At 41.3% G+C, this 17,810-nt stretch overlaps 3 protein-coding genes and 1 non-coding gene across 4 annotated transcripts; 2 read left to right on the forward strand and 2 right to left on the reverse strand.

Moving 5' to 3' along the window:
• Nucleotides 1–1,441: 1,441 nt before the first annotated feature.
• trnak-cuu (transfer RNA lysine (anticodon CUU)) lies at nucleotides 1,442–1,514 on the reverse strand. Its single transcript has one exon. It is a non-coding gene; the product is annotated as a tRNA-Lys (tRNA).
• A 351-nt stretch (nucleotides 1,515–1,865) lies between these two features.
• On the forward strand, nucleotides 1,866–7,876 carry cax1 (cation/H+ exchanger protein 1). Its single transcript, XM_076030182.1, has 20 exons — nucleotides 1,866–2,129; nucleotides 2,828–2,983; nucleotides 3,087–3,217; nucleotides 3,311–3,419; nucleotides 3,509–3,625; nucleotides 3,712–3,773; nucleotides 3,908–4,075; nucleotides 4,168–4,353; nucleotides 4,644–4,743; nucleotides 4,866–5,007; nucleotides 5,127–5,310; nucleotides 5,417–5,516; nucleotides 5,718–5,836; nucleotides 5,966–6,003; nucleotides 6,085–6,314; nucleotides 6,532–6,665; nucleotides 6,820–6,914; nucleotides 7,024–7,102; nucleotides 7,182–7,290; nucleotides 7,376–7,876. Exons 1-20 carry the CDS (start codon nucleotides 2,048–2,050, stop codon nucleotides 7,447–7,449), a joined length of 2,415 nt encoding a protein of 804 aa, XP_075886297.1. The 5' UTR covers nucleotides 1,866–2,047; the 3' UTR covers nucleotides 7,450–7,876.
• Nucleotides 7,877–8,016: 140 nt separating this feature from the next.
• klhdc10 (kelch domain containing 10) lies at nucleotides 8,017–12,810 on the reverse strand. Its single transcript, XM_076030183.1, has 9 exons — nucleotides 12,552–12,810; nucleotides 11,166–11,387; nucleotides 10,913–11,067; nucleotides 10,576–10,724; nucleotides 10,408–10,492; nucleotides 10,249–10,315; nucleotides 10,078–10,125; nucleotides 9,866–10,005; nucleotides 8,017–9,771 (listed from the first exon to the last, which is right to left on the reverse strand). The coding sequence occupies exons 1-9, from the start codon at nucleotides 12,640–12,642 to the stop codon at nucleotides 9,562–9,564; spliced, it is 1,167 nt and encodes a 388-aa protein (XP_075886298.1). The 5' UTR covers nucleotides 12,643–12,810; the 3' UTR covers nucleotides 8,017–9,561.
• A 578-nt stretch (nucleotides 12,811–13,388) lies between these two features.
• zc3hc1 (zinc finger, C3HC-type containing 1) lies at nucleotides 13,389–17,462 on the forward strand. The gene is made up of 10 exons (XM_076030184.1): nucleotides 13,389–13,533; nucleotides 14,126–14,228; nucleotides 14,338–14,488; nucleotides 14,595–14,678; nucleotides 14,780–14,907; nucleotides 15,106–15,245; nucleotides 15,343–15,613; nucleotides 15,724–15,927; nucleotides 16,267–16,476; nucleotides 16,586–17,462. The coding sequence occupies exons 1-10, from the start codon at nucleotides 13,400–13,402 to the stop codon at nucleotides 16,661–16,663; spliced, it is 1,503 nt and encodes a 500-aa protein (XP_075886299.1). The 5' UTR covers nucleotides 13,389–13,399; the 3' UTR covers nucleotides 16,664–17,462.
• The last annotated feature ends 348 nt before the right edge of the window (nucleotides 17,463–17,810 follow it).

Below are 17,810 nucleotides of genomic sequence, written 5' to 3' on the forward strand. Positions count from 1 at the left end.
TCTGTGAATTTTCATTTTTCTAAACAAAAAAAAAAAAGGGGAGAGAGAACTCTTATCAGTTGGTTGAAGGGACGTCCTGGCTAGCAACAAACTAACATCCGCATTTCTTTGGCCCGTCATCTGCAAGGATTCTAAAGTTTATTCTCGAATCGATCCATGGTGTATGGCAGGGGTCACCAACGTTTTTGGCACTGAGAGCTACTTCATGGGTCCTGAGCCGTATGAAGGGCTACCAGTTTGCTAGATTCTCCTGAATTAACAAACTGAGTTATATATTATTATTAATGATACTTATCTATGTGAAGACACTTATCAAGCTCATGACTTCTCAATAATGATCAAAAATTACTTTTGGTGAATGTCACAACGTCTAAAGTCCTGAGCGGGCTTGCACTGCCCTCTGCAGGTAAAAGTAGGCAAAGTATTCCTTAAAGATCTTCCTTTTTACTGAACTGCGGAATTGAAAATCACCACACAGGTAGTTGAGGACATGTAAAACAAGAATCTGGTGGAATTTGTAGAAAAACATTCTGATTCTGTTTTTTAATAATTATCTGAATTTGCCTATCAAAGCAAGTTTTGTACTGTATGCGGTGTATAACTTCAGCATCAGATTATCAGGAAATGCTACAATAAAACAAGTTGAAAATCACCACAGAGGTAGTTGAGGACATGTAGAACAAATAGAACAAATAGAACATTTGTATAATAGGCCACCTTTTAACTTATATGTAAATTTAAACTAAGTAATAACTGTTCTAAAGTTTTCACACAAACCAAAATTTAATATGTCTGTGTGTATACCAATGAGATCAAGGTGTTTGGTCACATGCGTTAAAAATAAATCGGTTAAACGTGTTTGGGACTTTAAAGTACAACGCATATTTAAGTGTATGATTGTAAGTGTTATAATGAATTGTTCAGTAAACAAATAATCATGTCCGCGAACGGTAAATATTCAGTAAAATAAACAATCCTTAGTATCCTTAGTTTTTTTGTTGTTTTTTTCGGCGACTTTATCTAACCTAAGATTTAGCAAACGTGCCTCACGTGCTAAACAGTCCTCTATTGCTATTATTTAAATCAGCCTAAAGGATAAACATGGTTGAAAACTTTGTTAAGGGTCGAATTTAAGGAACAACTTTTAATAAAACAGACAAACCGTAAAACGTTCGCTGACTATAATTTGGATTTCTCAGAGGGTTTGAGAGCGCCGCCATTGTTGTCCAAAAGGATATGGCGTCAGCGTTAGACCCTCCCCGTATCGGTACAAACGAACCGTAAATTGGCATTATTTTCAATCTCTTGAACCGTTGCTCCACCATTTGTGTTGATTAGGCATTAAGACTATGTATTTCGACATAATATGTATTATCAGATTAATCCAATGAGTCGTTTAAAAAAATATACATATATATATATATATATAACAAAACGTTTGCGCCCAACGTGGGGCTCGAACCCACGACCCTGAGATTAAGAGTCTCATGCTCTACCGACTGAGCTAGCCGGGCACTGGCATGAACGACTAAAATTGATAATATATTTCATCAGAAGAAGGGTCACCTTGGGAACAACTGTGAATAAATGTGAGAATAACTATTCTAAAGATAAACGAAGTGAGTTGTCCTGGTAGCTTTCGCACCAGACAAAATATCCCAAGATTTGGTAACATGCCTCTGCTTGATTAGCCTTTTATGGCGTCCCGTCCCGCTCCTATAAATTCCAGTAGCAGGCGTTTGGTTAAGAAAACAAAACATAGTTAAGTTTTGTATCAGTTCGACCCTTGAATGTATACATTTTCTTATGTATAACAACGTGCCTGAGCTACATTTCATGCGAATAAATGTCTCAGGCGTTCAGCCTCTCTCTACCCCGCCCCTCGTTTTTCCTCTGGCCCTCCCCTCCCATGAATGTCCCAGGGAAATCTACACTTTAGATGTGGTAAAGATGTCATGAACCGTCGACAGACAGCTATCAACATTCAGATCCCTGGAGGATTTTCAGCAGCAGCAGCAGCAGCATCAGCATCAGCATCAGCATCAGCATGTCTCATTCTCACAGAGAACCCCTGGAGGTGCCAGGGAACGAGGACACCCTGCAGGGTCGGGCTACAACTGATTACTCAGGTAAAGTCAATCTGATGGGTTATTAATCTTTAATGACGATTTTTAATCTTTACACTTGATTTACCATTACAATTGTTCATTCGTGCCGACGTGTAATGCTGTTTAAAATCTAGCCCAGGCTTGTGTATGTATGAACGTAGCCCATCTTATTTAAAATGGTTTTACAATTTTGTTCAGATCTGACAAGTCTTTGGCAAGCGTTCGGTGTCTCGGTGTCTTTTACTTGGCATCTTGAGCAGCGCCACGCGGGGGAAAAAAAAAATGCTCACATGAGCCATATTCCCAAAAGAGATGTATTGATCTATAAACAGATTGACCAACATGCCATTCGATTTTCTCCCCTCATATAAGTGCATTGAGCTACTTTTACTTATGTATGACTTGCAATGCATGGATAAAAAGATCAGTTCTGGGCATCTTAGGGGAACGGACATGATCATCATGCATGACTCTCAGGAGGTTTATGTTAGTCACACAGTCTCACTCCGATGATCTGACCGTAGTCCGACGAAGTCGCTGCTTCTGATGCGTCAAGTTAAAAAAATAAAAAAATAAAAAATAAATAAAAAATAAAAAAAATCGTGACGCGATAACTCCTCTGCTATTGTTATGCATTACTCCGTTCATACTTATGTAATTTTCCAATCATGCCAGGGATATAACTTCTCTTGTCGTGTGTGTGACCCGTCTTGATTCAGAGAACTATCCTGAACCGCATCTGCGGTTCCCGCAGCGACAAGACCATGCTGGGACCCAACATCCAGAGTTCGGTCCAGCACGCATCCCTCCCCCTGCCACCTCTGCCCACCACTTCTTCCAGTACTCACCGAAATGCTTCCTCACAGTTCGCAGAGGTAAGTAAACCTGGTTGGATTTCAGCAGTTTCACAAGCGTCGTGGTAAGTTGTTTTGTACCACATTGAGGGACGGTTTCTGAAAAAGATTGTTATTTGTACAGGAGGGCAGGGCACCTCGGGTCGGTCCACTCCGACACAGTATGGAGAAGAGGGCTGGCATGAAGGTGCTGCAAAGACAACAATCAGAGCTGAGAATGAGGTGGAGGCCCAAAGGGAAGCCAACAACTACAAGGTGGGCCAGTTTAATTCAGTGCAAAAATCATAAATTGGAGAAATTGTGATTTATTGATTTTTTAATCATCTTTTCCATTTTTCCTCCCTCCAGTTTGGCTTCAGGAAGTGGAAGGGCCATGTGACCGAGAGGCCCATCGAAGACCAATCAGATATCATTAAAGAGCTTTATTCTGATCTCTCCATTATAAAGGCCAAAGACGGTGATTTTTCTCTGGTTTGCTTCAACCATCATTTAGACATTGGAAAATAATTTGGGATATTTTATTTGTGAATTCCCTTTCTTTTTCAGGTTCATCCCTCACCTTGGGAAACATAACTTATGTACTTTTATTCGGATGGTGGATATCATTATTCTACTGTCTTATTTGCCCAGTAATGTATCTGACAATCTTTGGCGCTCCTTATGGTACATATCTTGTAAAATTGTTGTTACTTTTAAAATGTATGTTTTTTTTGTGGCCAACAAAATCCCAAGTTTTTCCCTTTTCGCAGGCAAACTGTGTTCAAAGATGGCATTGTATTTTATTTGGCCATTTGGGAAGTCTTTAAACAAGGTAGTACGACTCTTCTTCTTCTTCTCAATGTATTTATTTGAAAATTTCATTCACTCAATAAAGTTATTGTACAGTCTCAAGATACCAAAGAGTAATCATCTGGTATATTTTAAAGTAATCTCTGTCTTGTCAAGGCTGCTAATGTAGCCAAATGTTCAGTCATGAGACGACCAGCGTGTGAGGTCATACCTGATGGGACCAACAGTGTGGACAGTGACGACGACCTCATCGAGGTGCCTTCCCTTGTAAATGTTGGGATTCCTGTACCAGAACCACAATATAAACAACACTCAAACCATTGGGTGAGAAAAGTTGAAGTCAGCTTCAGCACTTTTACAGCATCTACCTGTATGATTTTAATGATTTTGTTTGTTTGTATTTTACAACTTTGTAGTGGCGCATCAGCACTTATCTTTGGCTTTTTCTGGGTTATCCCATCCTGGCTGTGGTCCACTCCGTAGCCTGTGTTCTCTCCTGGCTCCTCGTCTTCACCATCCCTGTCGCCAAGATGAACGCTCGAGCGCTGACCACCATCCTCCTTATGTCTCCAGAGGATGTCCACGTGTGCCGGCTGGAAAAGGTCTGAAAAAAATAGTAAAATGGTATGACACAGTCACTGACAAAGACTGTGAGATGCAGTTCAGATGTGGTGTTGTTTTATTTTCAAATGACTGCCGACACTGTGATTCCAGATTAAAATTTGTTGTCAGGACACTGATAGTGAAACATAAATGTATGGATGATGGTTTTCTTTTCGTACAATGCTTCCATAGTGCAAAAAAAAAGAAAAAAAAATTGAAAGCAAGAACAATTTTGGATGTATGTGTGTGCGCAATCTTTTCTGAAATGTTTGCATGTCTTCACTTGCAGACACCATGTTACGAAACTAAAGCCATCTTGTGCTGCGATCGAGCTGTCAATGTGTATTACTATAAATACACAGTTCAAGGCATTAACATATTTGCTCTTAGTATCCTTTTTGCCCACTAAGTTTTTTTATTCTTTAAGATGAAAGAGTTTTTCAAAATTGTAGACATTATATAACAGAACATATTTGTTCAGTTATTTTCCTTCAGTCTACTTTCCCTGCAGACTTGTTGCCACTCGTAGTAACTACCCTGATTATTGGTTATGCTGACCATGGCCACAACTACTTTACATCTGTCACCAAGTTCACCACAGCCATTACCTCCATCATACCTCTATCATATTTTATTGGGATGGGCATAGCCAGGTAATACTTTCCTTTATACCTTTTTTTCCCTTTCTGTCCCTGTTGAGTAACCAAAATATAAACTGAAAGGGAAATGTCATTACGGTTCACAAAAGAGCTTTTGTGATCTGTTTTCACAGCATCTCTGCACAGAGTAACTTTGCCGTGGGAGCAGTGGTGAACGCCACGTTCGGCTCCATCACTGAGATGACGTTCTACATCACGGCGCTGTTGCGGGGCCAACGCGCCGCCAGCAAGTGCTACGAAGAGATCGTGAAAGCAGCTCTCACCGGAACCTTGCTCGGCTGCATCCTCTTCATTCCTGTGAGTTGGGGAGATGAGGACATGAGTACTTAAAAATAAATATATCATTGTGTCGCACTAATACTGCCAAATGGTAAAACTTGACTCTATGTGTCTACCTGCACAGGGAATCTGTATGATAATTGGCGGCATTAAACACAGAGAGCAGAGGTTTAACAGTCGCTCTGCGGGAGTGAGTTCAGCTCTGCTCTTTATATCTGTAGGAGGTACGTGCTTCATTGTCAAGTTCAACATTGTTATTGAAGACCTAAATTGTCACAAGCCATGTTTAAACACAACAATTCAGCTGCAGGAGAGATCCAGATTTTATTTTCAACATGTGACAACTGTTTGGATCACGTTTGCTGCTTGCTGATTTGAGATGCATTCAGAAAAAAGTTTTCCAATAGTTCTAATATCTTCTCCAGGCGTGTTTGCTCCCACACTCTTCTCAAAGACGTTTGGTAATCTGATGTGTGAAAGCTGCACCAATATTCCGGGCAATTCCAGTGTGCCGTTCATCTGCAAGGACTGTCACTACGACACGGTGAGCCATGTAATCACCATCTTCCTAATGTGACACTGAACCTTTAGTCAATTTGAAAGCTCATGTCATCACAAATGTAAAAACAGGCATTTAAATCGGTTTTTGCCTGTATTTTCTTGCCTTTATCAGAGTCAAACTGACCCACACCTGATTCTCTCCCAAATCGAGTAAGTTTGACTTGCTTGGCAAAGATTTATTTTGGTTTGCAAAAGACGAGGGACTATTTCTTTGGATAATATCTCTTACAGGCCACTGGTGTACACTATTTCTGTGCTGCTCCCTGCCGCATACCTGATTGGCCTCATCTTCACACTGAAGACCCACTCCCACATCTACGACATCCACATCAGCGAAGGCCAAACACAAGTGGACGCTGGCATCTCCCAGCCCATTGCCGAGGCCACCGGTGCTCACCCCCTCGCAGCCAACTCGTGCATTAACTCCAGCATTGGTGCCACCAGCCAGGGGGTTGGAACAGGTCTGTGATTCACTCACCTCCTGGTGCATGCTAAATTTAAACGTTGTATCAGGGTACACAGAAAGTGACTGGAATTTTTTAAATGTAGGAAGAAACCTTAAACTGTCACATATAGATGCATGTAAAGACACAAGGGGGAAAGATCTTCTAAACAGTGGTGTTGGATATACCTTTTAATACATACCTTTTAAATATTTAGCAAACTGTGTCTCAACAGGTCATCACGTAGTTCACTGGTCCCGGTCGAGAGCTCTGGCTGTGCTGATAGTTGCCACAGGCTTGATGGCATGCTGTGCTGATCTCAGCACGGAGAACATCCAGCCCCTGCTGACCAATTCCTCCATCTCCCAGGTACCTGAAACACTTTTATAAAGAGTAAGAAAAAAAACCTAAATGTTTCAGTTTTGCTTCTATAAGCAGTTTCATTTGACAGTAATTGTGTGTGTGTGTGTGTGTGTGTGTGTGTGTGTGTGTGTGTGTGTGTGTGTGTGTGTGTGTGTTGCAGTACTTTATTGGTGTCACACTGTTGGCCATGGTACCAGAGCTTCCTGAGATTGTGAATGGGATCCAGTTTGCAGTGCAGAACAATATCAGCCTGAGGTACACACATACAGCAACATACACACAGCACATTTTGTATGTAAAAAACAACAACAAATTCTTTCAAGTAAGGTTTGAGCAAGTTAAGTTTTAGATTTTTAATCTGCAGCCTTGAGGTGGGAAGTTGCATCGCTGTGCAGGTCTGCATGATCCAGATCCCTCTTCTCATACTCTTCAACGCTTTCTACGTAAGTTCTCCGTCACCAATTAATTTCTATAATGCAAACATCCAAATCATGGCTTGTTTTGAACCCTTTCCTGTGCAAGGATGTTGGATTCATACTGGTGTTCAGTGACATCCATCTCTGGGCGAGTATTTTCAGCGTCATTCTGGTCAACTACATTTTCATGGATGGTAAATGTGACTATTTTCAGGGTGAGTAGAGCGGCTGACCTTTACAGATAACGCAGCACATTGAGCTCAATGCAACATGGAGATTGTCATCACGTTTTGTTCACAGGGACAGCTCTGGTTGTGGTCTACCTCATCCTATTGGCCCTGTACTTCTTCGCCCCTTCACCACGCTCTTGTTGATCCACTCTTCAAGAAAACCCCTCCAGCCATTAAACTTAATGCCAGGTTGGAAAAAACAAAAGGCATGTCCGACATCTTCAGAGGGTCACAGAGATTTGTGTTAGAAGAACTGGAATGGGTTTTGAAAGGTAAATGCGGACCTTTAAGACACGACACTGCTGTCATTAGCTGAGGTGTGAAACAGGTGTGAATGTGATTTCCTTTTTTTTCTCCTTTCCATTTTGAAATGTAAATAACTTTGTAACATGGTACCTTGTGATTTTTATTAAAACAAATGCATTTTCAACACATGAAGCAGTGCCAAAGTCACAATTACACTTTTTTACCATGAATTCCTAGATCAATAATTATTGGAATTGTGTGTGTTTTGTAAAGGTTTTGCATTACATATTGTATTAATATGACGGCACTGTACTCCAGTCAGGCAAGATTAGTTAGAATTTTCTTTTTTGAAAAATACCTTACCCCTTTGTTTATAACCCCCTGCAAAAATCATGACCAGTTGTACAAATTTAACATCAAACTAGCCCTGGCTACTTAACATGTTAATCATCACAGTGGCAGAAAAATATTTACAGAACCGTTTTATTGACAGTATTGCAAAACAAAATTTACAAGCTGAACTGTACTTCATTTTAGTGACCACCTTTAAAACTGAGCCAACTGTCTTGGAGTAGAAAGTAAGCAGGACAGTAAGCAGGAAAAATCATCATGCAGGAAAGTTCCAGGGGACCATAAAGTAACGCGCAAAAAAAGACATGAGGAGTAAAAGAGAGACAGTAAAAACAAAAACAGCAACAAATCGGCAGCAACAAATTGTGAATACTGACCATTCCTCATTTCCTTTGGTCAAGATCTAAGTTAATTCAGCGTCAATAAAATTCAATTACTGGGGGGAAAAACACAATCTTGCAGTGCTGCTTCTATACAATATATATTTACCGTTTTTTTTTTTTTTTAAATGTGCACAACAGACTCTACACTGCCTGTTGTGGAAAATTTTAACTGTTAGTGGTTTAAAAAAGGCACTGCAGCATCACATTTGTGCGGCCACTTGAAGGGGATAAGAATCAGAAAATAAAGAAATCTTTATTCTAATCAAAGCATTTTCAATTAGTTTAATAAAAGAGCACCAAATTGAAGTGTTGAAGAGAGCTGCGAAAGATGTGGAAAAAAAGGATGCGAACCTGCCTTGAACATTTAGTGCAGATTGTTCTACAACCTTTGCCTTGCAAATGTACAAAGTAGAAGAAGCGCACGGGCTGATATTAAATCACACACCAGCTGAGAAAATAAAGTCTTTTCATCATTTAGATAATTTAACACACGTTATCCATTACCATTCTATGACCAAGAGGGGTAAAAATGCTTGGTAAAGCTTATTATAAGACTGCTAAATGGAATATTATACTTTTTCTTTATATTACAAGCATGTCAGGAGACAACTGATTGGAAACTTGCAAACAAATGTCGTTCAATGTACAGCAGGAAATTAAAATTACTAAACCGGCTAAAATGTGCAAGAATACCCATTTGGTCAATTGGCATGATGCTGTTTCAGGTTTGAAATGTTTTTACCTGAAGGGTCTTTAATAAAATTAAAAAAAAATAATAATAATTCAACAAACGCATGTGTGCAAATGGCAATAACAACTAACAAAAAAAGTCCAAATATATGAAATAAATAAACATGTTTTTTTTCCTTTGCAAAGGCCTGTTAAAATAACAAGAAAAAGTAGGCTGATTTAACAAAAAATAATCCCCCCAAAAAAAGATTTTTTGAAAAAATGTCTGGCTGTCACAATGAGAGGATAGGAGGCAGGAGTTAATGTTTAAACTTGAAGGCATCATGTAAGGAAGAGTAGCGGTGAGGGGGGAGAGTAAATTCCATAAAACATTCCATATTTCATTTCTCCTTCACCAAAACTCCAAGAGTGTAAGACTGGAAAAAAAGGCATCCCACTGTTATTTATTTTTTTTTTTTTGGCCTTAAGGCGGGGCTACGTTAGGTGGTGCAGGGCCAGGAACGTGTTCCACCACATCTTAAATCTTTGCTCTGCTATCATATACTCCAAATCCAGGCTACCCCCATACCGCGTTTGTCCGTGCCGCCTATTTCAAGCGTTCAATGAGTTCCTGCGTGAGGCCCAAGTTGACCAGCTGCATGGTGGGGAGTGAGGACAGGTGTGGAAAGGCTTTGAGGAGCTTCTCCCAGCACAGTTCGAGCAGGCTGGGCAAATCTAGCCAGATCTTAAACAACGAACCAGTTCTCTTGTTCTCATGAATGTTCACCACGCCGCCGTGGATGTACATGCAACCGGCCTGGGAAAGAAAAGACGACGGATGTTACCATTTGATTTTTCAGACTAGGCATCATTGATACAACTGCACAGGTTTAGGTAAGAGCTCTACTTACTGGGGTGACAGCAGCACAGTGGAAGTAGGCCGGCTCGGGCATCACTGCTGGTAGTTTACTCCACTGAAATGTCTGCAGGTTGATCTTCCACAGGTCAGCCAATATCAGTTCCCCGTTGTAGCCACCGCATATAAAAACATCTGCAACGGAAGTGGAATAAAAGATCTGCACCTAATAATCTTGTTGGATAGAAAAAACAAACAAATACTCACCATTTCTTATTTGTACACAGCTATGACATCTCCTGGGAGCAGGATACCCTGGAAAAGGTTATAAAAAATAAAAATAAAATAAAAAAACACACAAAAACAAAACACATTTCAGAACAGCTTAAATGAGTGGAGAACAACTGGCAGATGACTGCGGCTGACGATACAACACACCTATTCTGCCATGGGGTTTAGTTGTGATCTCTTCCCAGCAATTGGTCTCTAGATTGTAGGCATGTATCTATTGAAGGGCAAAATCAGAATTATGCAAGTTTCTTTTCAAGTGAATTGATAAATAAACTTTTTTCATGAAGGTGTTTTGCCTTTGGGTACCTTGTCCAAGGGGTATGATGTCCATGAAGTACCTCCTCCCAGAATATAGATCCTTTGTCCATCATGTGCTATTTCATGTCTGTACCTGAAACAAACACGGGAAACACCATCCCATTAAAATGACGAGACTTCTAGCTTTGAGCTCATATGGGCTTCATGAAGGCTCACCTTTCCTCCGGCAGGTCGTCGGGGCGGTTGTTGGGCTTAAGGTGGATCCAAGCTCTAGTAGTCAGGTCCAGTCTGTGCAGGTCTGTGCTATAGATGTAACCCGTTGTCCCTCCAAACACATAGAGGAAGCCATTTATGATGACCATCGCCTGAGGAAACAGATGGAGGGGAAGGCTGTGAAAGAAGCAGTGAATGGTGAAATTTCCACAGACACCTATTCAAACTCTGACAATACGGGATAAGTTGCGTCAACCTGGCAACCAGCACATTAGAACAGTGAGGTAATTTGGCTCTGACACCTACTCTCATCCAACAACACGAGGACTTCTCATGTTACCTGTCCGTAGATTCTGCTGGGCTTCTTCCCCCGACAGTTGAGCAGCGACCACCGCTTGTATTTCACGTTGCACACGTGTACATCATTGCCATTGTTTTCACCAAAGGGGATCCCAGTTCCGCCAAACACCAGGAGATTGTTGCCATGCAGAACAGCTAAGTAGCCAGACAAACATACATTTGAAAACATTAAAGGGCACATGTAAATTTGAGTTTTATTTTTTTGGCAAAACTTACAGCTTAACAGTGTTTACCTGACATTGACGCCAGCTCTGTGGGCATGTAGCCTTCTGTCCGGATCTGCTGCCAGCAGCCTGTGGCAAAGTGGTAACGCCAAAGCTCCCTGAACAGTGGATAATCCTCATTCTCTGGGCCTCCTGACTCATCATAGTCAGGGTTGTAACCACCAAACACATACAGGTTTGAGTTGTCGGCAACGCACCGGTGGCCACTGCGAGCAGGGGGAGTGCGGTGACCTGAGAAGTGGAACCATCATTTTGTGAGACGAGAATGAAGATGAGAGCAGATCTGCCAGTTATATGTACAGGTCAGTCAGTCACTAATGATAGTAACAATACCTCTGGAACAAAAGATTACTACCATCACTGCATACAATAGCTATGCCGGGCCCGAGGATAAGCAGATTTCTATCAGCATGGACGGTTATTAAGCCAAGTCAATTGATGTTCCCTGGTTTTATGGACTAAAAATAGACATGATGTTCCAAGCACAGAGTGCATTTTCAATAATCATTGTTGTGATCTAAAGAAGATTAATAATTACGGGAGAAATAGAGAAAAAAAACAAAACACAAAGGCATGCGACCGAACATCAACACTTGAGCAAATCAACTCCAGTACATAAAATGGAACCAAATCGAACATTTAAGATCACACACACATACACAAACACACGTCTCAATGCTCCTACAGATTTGGCAGGTGTTTTCCTCATTTTGGCAGAGGACTTTTAAATACTCATACATGTAGACTCACAGGTTCTCTAAATTTTATAAAATAACGAAAGCAAGGAATAGCTATTAAGAAAGTAGCGTTCCATGATGTTTCATAACTAAGATCAAATATTTTAAATCAGATACATTAAAACGATTTCGAGTCATTTGCTCAGTACAGACACAACAGCTGTAGGTCAAATCCGGGTTATTGTGCTTTGCTGCCTCTAAGACGAAAGAGCAGCTTCTGTAAAAGACTAACCACATTAATAACACGACATCTGACGGTAAAACTAAGGGGATCGCCGTCACATCATGGTTTCTGCAAGTCACCGAACGCTATATTGAACAACTGTGTCAGGCAACGTTGCGATACTAAAGAGACCAGCCATTCAACCGTGGGGAATACGTTAACATTAATGAGAAATAGCACTCGTTTTAAGTACATAATAGGCATTCCTGCAAGAGAGGCGTTCAGCCATACTTGTAAAAATGTCGCTAGCTTGAAGGTCCGGTTAGCTTGTCGTTTTAAACAGTGGGGTTGACATTTTTCACCTTACATCCTAATTGAACTTCACATGTTTGATAACTAATCTCTGTCAAAGGGCGTTTGTTCTACTCGCCACAAAGGTGACGATCTCACGTTCAAAATGTGCCTTTAGCAGGTTTGCTAATGTTGCTCACTGACCTGCTAACGTCTCGCCGTGCGGTGGCCTTCCTGTCAGTTTTTCGAATTCGTTGAGCCGACCCGGACTGCGAGAACCCTTCGCGCCCGACATCGTGTCTCGTTACAATCCGGCCTTTGTCACGTTGAGCGTAATATAAAAATAACGTATGATACAATCATCCCGCATTTCAGTCTCTCGAAGCCATTGACAAAACGTTAGCAAGCGGCTGCGGCTCCCCCGTTCAATCAGAGAGCTTGTTATTGGCAAGACGTTGCAACATCAGTGGTGGGCGGGTCTGCGAGTATCGGTGTCTCCATAATAACAGACGTTGTGCTTGACAGTCTCCCACCACCACAGACGTTATTGTTGCACGGAATGACACGTAGAGGAAAAAGTCACCTGTGGATAAAATACCTGATGCAATTTATCAAGATAATATGACGTTCCTTTATTGACAATGCACGAGACACACAATTCGATGCATGAATCATACTCGTTTGGGGGAAGAAAAAAAAAAACCCGATTGAAACAAAAATATGTAAACTAAAACAATTAAGTTTGAAATGTTCAATTACGTAAGTACGAATGCTTACACTATAAAATCCGGAATCCAACCCGCCAACAACATACAATCTCTTTCCACCTATACCCAATGAGTGGGGCTTTGAAGCTTAAAATAATGTGAAACGCATACGGCGTGTCCCCACAACTGTAAGTGGAGCACAACATGCGAAAACAAACCAACAGAAAAATGATATTATGAAGACCACGATGCCTCATTCCACGTTGCTCTCTGTTGGGTTCAGTTTCTCACTAAGCGGAACCTTTGGTTGGGGGGTTTGTTTCCCGGGGATCTTCAGAGTTGATCATGGCGACTCTCGGCGGCAGTCGTGGAGATCGCCTAGCCAACTCAAATCACCAAAAGTCTTCTCTTGTGTCTCCGGAGAAAGTTCGGGACATACTCAATGATGGGGTGTCCTCTGCTGATGCGGGAGCCGACAGGTGGTTTTCTGAATTTGCCGTTGAGGAGTGCATGAACAAGTTTGACAGACAGCAGCCAGTTGTGGTTAGCCACTTAGCACGGTAGCGCTGCAGCCTCGAGTTTAGCCGCCTCCACTACGGGGGGGGTCTCACATTTGCCAGCTCGTGTGCAGGCACCAGTCTAGACGCGATTTCTTTTTAATAGTATTGCTCATTTTGGACCATAGATTTCGGAGAGCATTAATTTTTTTGCTGCATTTTATCGAAGGAAATGTTTTATTGTTTTCGTTTTCTTGGGTTTACAGTGTATTGGCAACACTGTTTGTCTTTTCTTATTGCCCTGTAAAAAAAATAAATACATTCCGAGAACTTGTTAAATAACTGAAACGGCTTAATAATTGGGTGGATTATTTTTGGCAGATGACTCAGAGTGGTTTAGAAACGGTTTTTCTTTATTTTATTACCATTAACTTGACTAGCCCTTCATCAGTATGTCACTAATATTGTGTACATTTTGTAGCAACAGTTGTTAACCACTACAATCTTAACTGTTTAAGCTGAATTTGTTATTCTACCTAAATGAAATACTGTTTTCTCTTTGTCTATGTTCCAGTGGGCAAAAGAATCTGCAAGCCATTGAAGGGAAAAGCAGCACACAAGCACCTTGTGAGGCAACAAATAAAGAAGCATTTTTCTCCAGAGTGGAGTCCTATTCAATATCCTTTTTGATAAATAGTAAAAAAAAAAAAAAAAAAAAAAAAAAAAGAATGGAGAGAGTTGCAATTTGTACATTTGTTTTGTCTGAAGTTTTCCTTAGTGTGTCACTGTTTGAAATGGGCAGGCAAACCTCGCACACTGTCCCCCCTCATGTGTGCAAGATATGGCTGGATCAATGTTGGTTGTGATATGCTTAAATGCTCAAGTTGCCATGCTTTCCTCTGCACATCTCTGCAACCAACTCTAGACTATGAAAAATGTAAGTTAAACTGATCTTTGCATTCTTTCTAAGCTAAGTCAGGCCTGTGCTGTCAGACCGCCAAAAAAGTCAGAAGGTCATACAACTCCTGTGTCCTTTTTGATAGATGAATCCCGCATCGCGGAGATACTGAGGCAGCTTCAAACGCAGCATGAGAAGTTTTGTCCCTGGCCTGACTTCCCATGCCCAGGTAAGAGCAATCATGTTTGTTTTTTTTATATATAGACTAAATGAACACTCTCTTTATGGTTGGCATATCTGCTATTCTGTCTGTTTGGCTTCTGTTTTCAGAGCGATTCTGGCTCGTTCCAGCCTCTGGGCCATCAGCACTACTTTCAGCCTTCTTGGAACGCTTCCAAAGTACCTGTCTCCTTGCACAACAGTTGCCAGCTATGAAGCCAGAGCAGCTTAAGTCAATGGTGAGGCATTTAGTATTTGTTATCCATATTGTATCCAGACTAAGAAAAGCCATCTGAAATAATAAAGCTTGTTCCATCGCTGTTGGAGTTTGTTGCGAGCATGCACAGATTTAATGCCTTGAAAAATGGTGACGTCCTGTTGGAAAACTATTATTTGTTGTTTAACATTGTTGCCCTCTGTTTTTTGTTTTCCTTCAGTCACTTACAGAAGATGTTGTTAGCGGTGTACTGCAAGTGATCGATGAAGAACAAAAAAGAAAGGGAGCGACGCAATGTTCAGAACCTTTAGCAGTGCAGGTGGCTGCATGCATTGTTTCTCTCTGTGGCTGGGCTGCAAGGTGAGATAAAAACTAACTTGGAAACTTCAACGTGGCCACACTTCTGCACCCAATGGGATGCCTGACTTCTGGATTTCTCCATCTCTATCCCCACCAGCCCAGCTATGCACACCATGAGTCTGCCCATTCTGACCTGCTCATACTGTATGCGCAAGGTGGGCTTGTGGAACTTTCACCAGATGGAGGGTACGATGGACGATGGAGACGCCTCGGCCAACACTGAAGGTCCCACCACGCCAACATCCACTCCTGCCTCAGCAGCCATCAATGAGGGTCAGGGGGAGCAAAGCACCTTTGCCACACTCACTCCCACTACACCTCCATGTCGCATGAAGCTGAGGAGTCAGGACTCGACACGTGCAGAGCAGGCAAGTTTAAAGACCATGAAGTCCAAGCAGCTCATGAAAGATGGATTATACAGATTCAGTTGCCATAAGACTGTGTATAGAAATGGTAAGAGCTTTCATTTTTGTCACAGGCTGAAGGAGCCTCCTCTCCAGTGGCTTTGCGTGCCAGAAGCAGAGACTCCCCAAGCCCCAGTGAAGAGCTTCCAAGTCCGTTAACCAGGGGCAAAAGGACAGCAACTCGAGCCAGAATACAAGGGGACAACTCTGCAGCTGACGGCGCTTCCCCACTGCATCACCCTCCAAAACGCCTGTGCCTCCCATCACTTGGTGGCCCTGTAAGAATCAACACTGCTACTGCTCTCTCCCCTTATAGGAGTCCCTGTTTAATAACAGTTTATGGTTGTTGACTGAGTTTGTATTAAGATAAAACTGCACATTATATGAAATTAGAATCATAGTTTCAGTTTTTGATCTCAGTCCTCCAAGGCATCTTGTGATCGGTGATTTTTAAGTAAGCAGATCATTTCCCCCTCTAGTTCGTTCAAAATACACCAAAGAGGGGGGAAAAAAACAAACAAAAGTACACAGGTTTGTCATAGCCACGTGCAGGAGTTTAGGGAATGTGTGCGTTGTCAGTCAGCCTTTACAAACAACTTCCTCACCCTTTCTTTCAGGATGAGCTTCTTCACAAAAACACATTTGACCCCCTCGCTCAACACAGAGACTGGTGTCCCTGGATCTTTGTGGGAAAAGAAAATGTTGATCCGGGTACAATCCCCCTTTTGGGTGAGAACGTTGCATCTAATCAACAGGGCTGGAAGGTCGCTCTTGACCTCCTAGTGCCCATCAAGAACTCTAACTCAGCAGCAAGCAGTCCAGCACAGGCAAGTCAGGTCTTGTTCAATGACTGTGCATGTGGAGGATACATACTGTATACCTACATTGTTTATTTGTAGTCTTTTAACAATCATTTTTATTCATCTTCTCTTCTAGGGTGCACGTGACAAGTCTAAAAGGGTGTTTGCCATATTCCGACAGTGGCAGGTGTCCTCTTCATCATCATCGCAATAGATTGTGTCCAGTCGGGAAAAATAACGTAACTGAATTTGATGGACTGACCTACCCACATTTTGTGGAATTCAGTGAATGGTACATGGTACATAATGTACGCCATGCCATTAAGTTGCGTTCTCATTCAGAGTGTTCTTGGAAGAGAGGCAATGAGGCAAAATTAATGTGCGTCTGCTGTTTGGAAATCGAAAGTATGTGAAGGATGCTGTGTGGCATTTCGTTGTTTTATTTCATCATCAACAATTTGTCTCAAATGCTGAGAGATTAGTCTTGTATCTTGTCTTACATGAATACAAGTGAAACTGTTAAAATCATCTCCGCTTTAATTTGCCACAGACATGGCGAAGGCAGTTTACCTCATGACGCAGACAAGGCACCCCTGGGTGTTCATAACTAAAAGGGCCAACTCCCTTGGAACACTGGAAAGTTGATGTTTACTTTCAGATTCTCATTGAATCGTTTAAGGGAATGGGAAACTTTCACCGCAGATTAGCAAAAAAGAAAAAAACTGAGGAATCTGTGTGGATGTGTGCGTGAGCATAGATGTGGATTTATGAATTTATGAAAAGAACAATATCATTTGGTAGTGAAATGTTTTTTATGTACTTAGTGGTAAAGCCCTGCATACTTTTGGCAGGTGGATTAATGTGCCATGAACATCTAACCTGTTTTCTATAACATTCAGGACTGAACTTCCTCCAGCCATCCTACAACTTCTCCTTGCTAATTCACTCCGCTTTTCTGCATGTGCTTTTATCTGCTTAAACGTCTTGAAGTGCTTAATAAAATGCTGTTCTGCTATCGTGCTCGGTTCTCGAATTTTCTATCAAAAGATGTACATGTCAAGATTATTTAATGTGCGTAACTATACTGCTGTAGGTAGTTGTAATGACTGAGTTTTAAAACAATTAAGCACCTCAAAGTCATTTTATTTATAAATTCTTCTTGTTTGTTTTTGGCTCATGTAGCAGCTATTTCAGTGACAATAACGTATAATAAGTGATGATACAAAATGAATGTCACTGGATTTCTCAAGCATATTTTCTTTTAGGATTTAGTCTTTTAAAAAAAATAATAACTTGACAGATCTGTTTTGGCACTGTTAGGGAAAATATACTTTGTTTACAGAAGTGCGATTAAAAGTGTG

This window comes from Nelusetta ayraudi, unplaced genomic scaffold (genome assembly GCF_046127955.1).
Source record: "Nelusetta ayraudi isolate G7.1 ecotype Tasmania unplaced genomic scaffold, CSIRO-AGI_Nayr_v1 ptg000027l, whole genome shotgun sequence".
Lineage (NCBI taxonomy): Eukaryota > Metazoa > Chordata > Actinopteri > Tetraodontiformes > Monacanthidae > Nelusetta > Nelusetta ayraudi.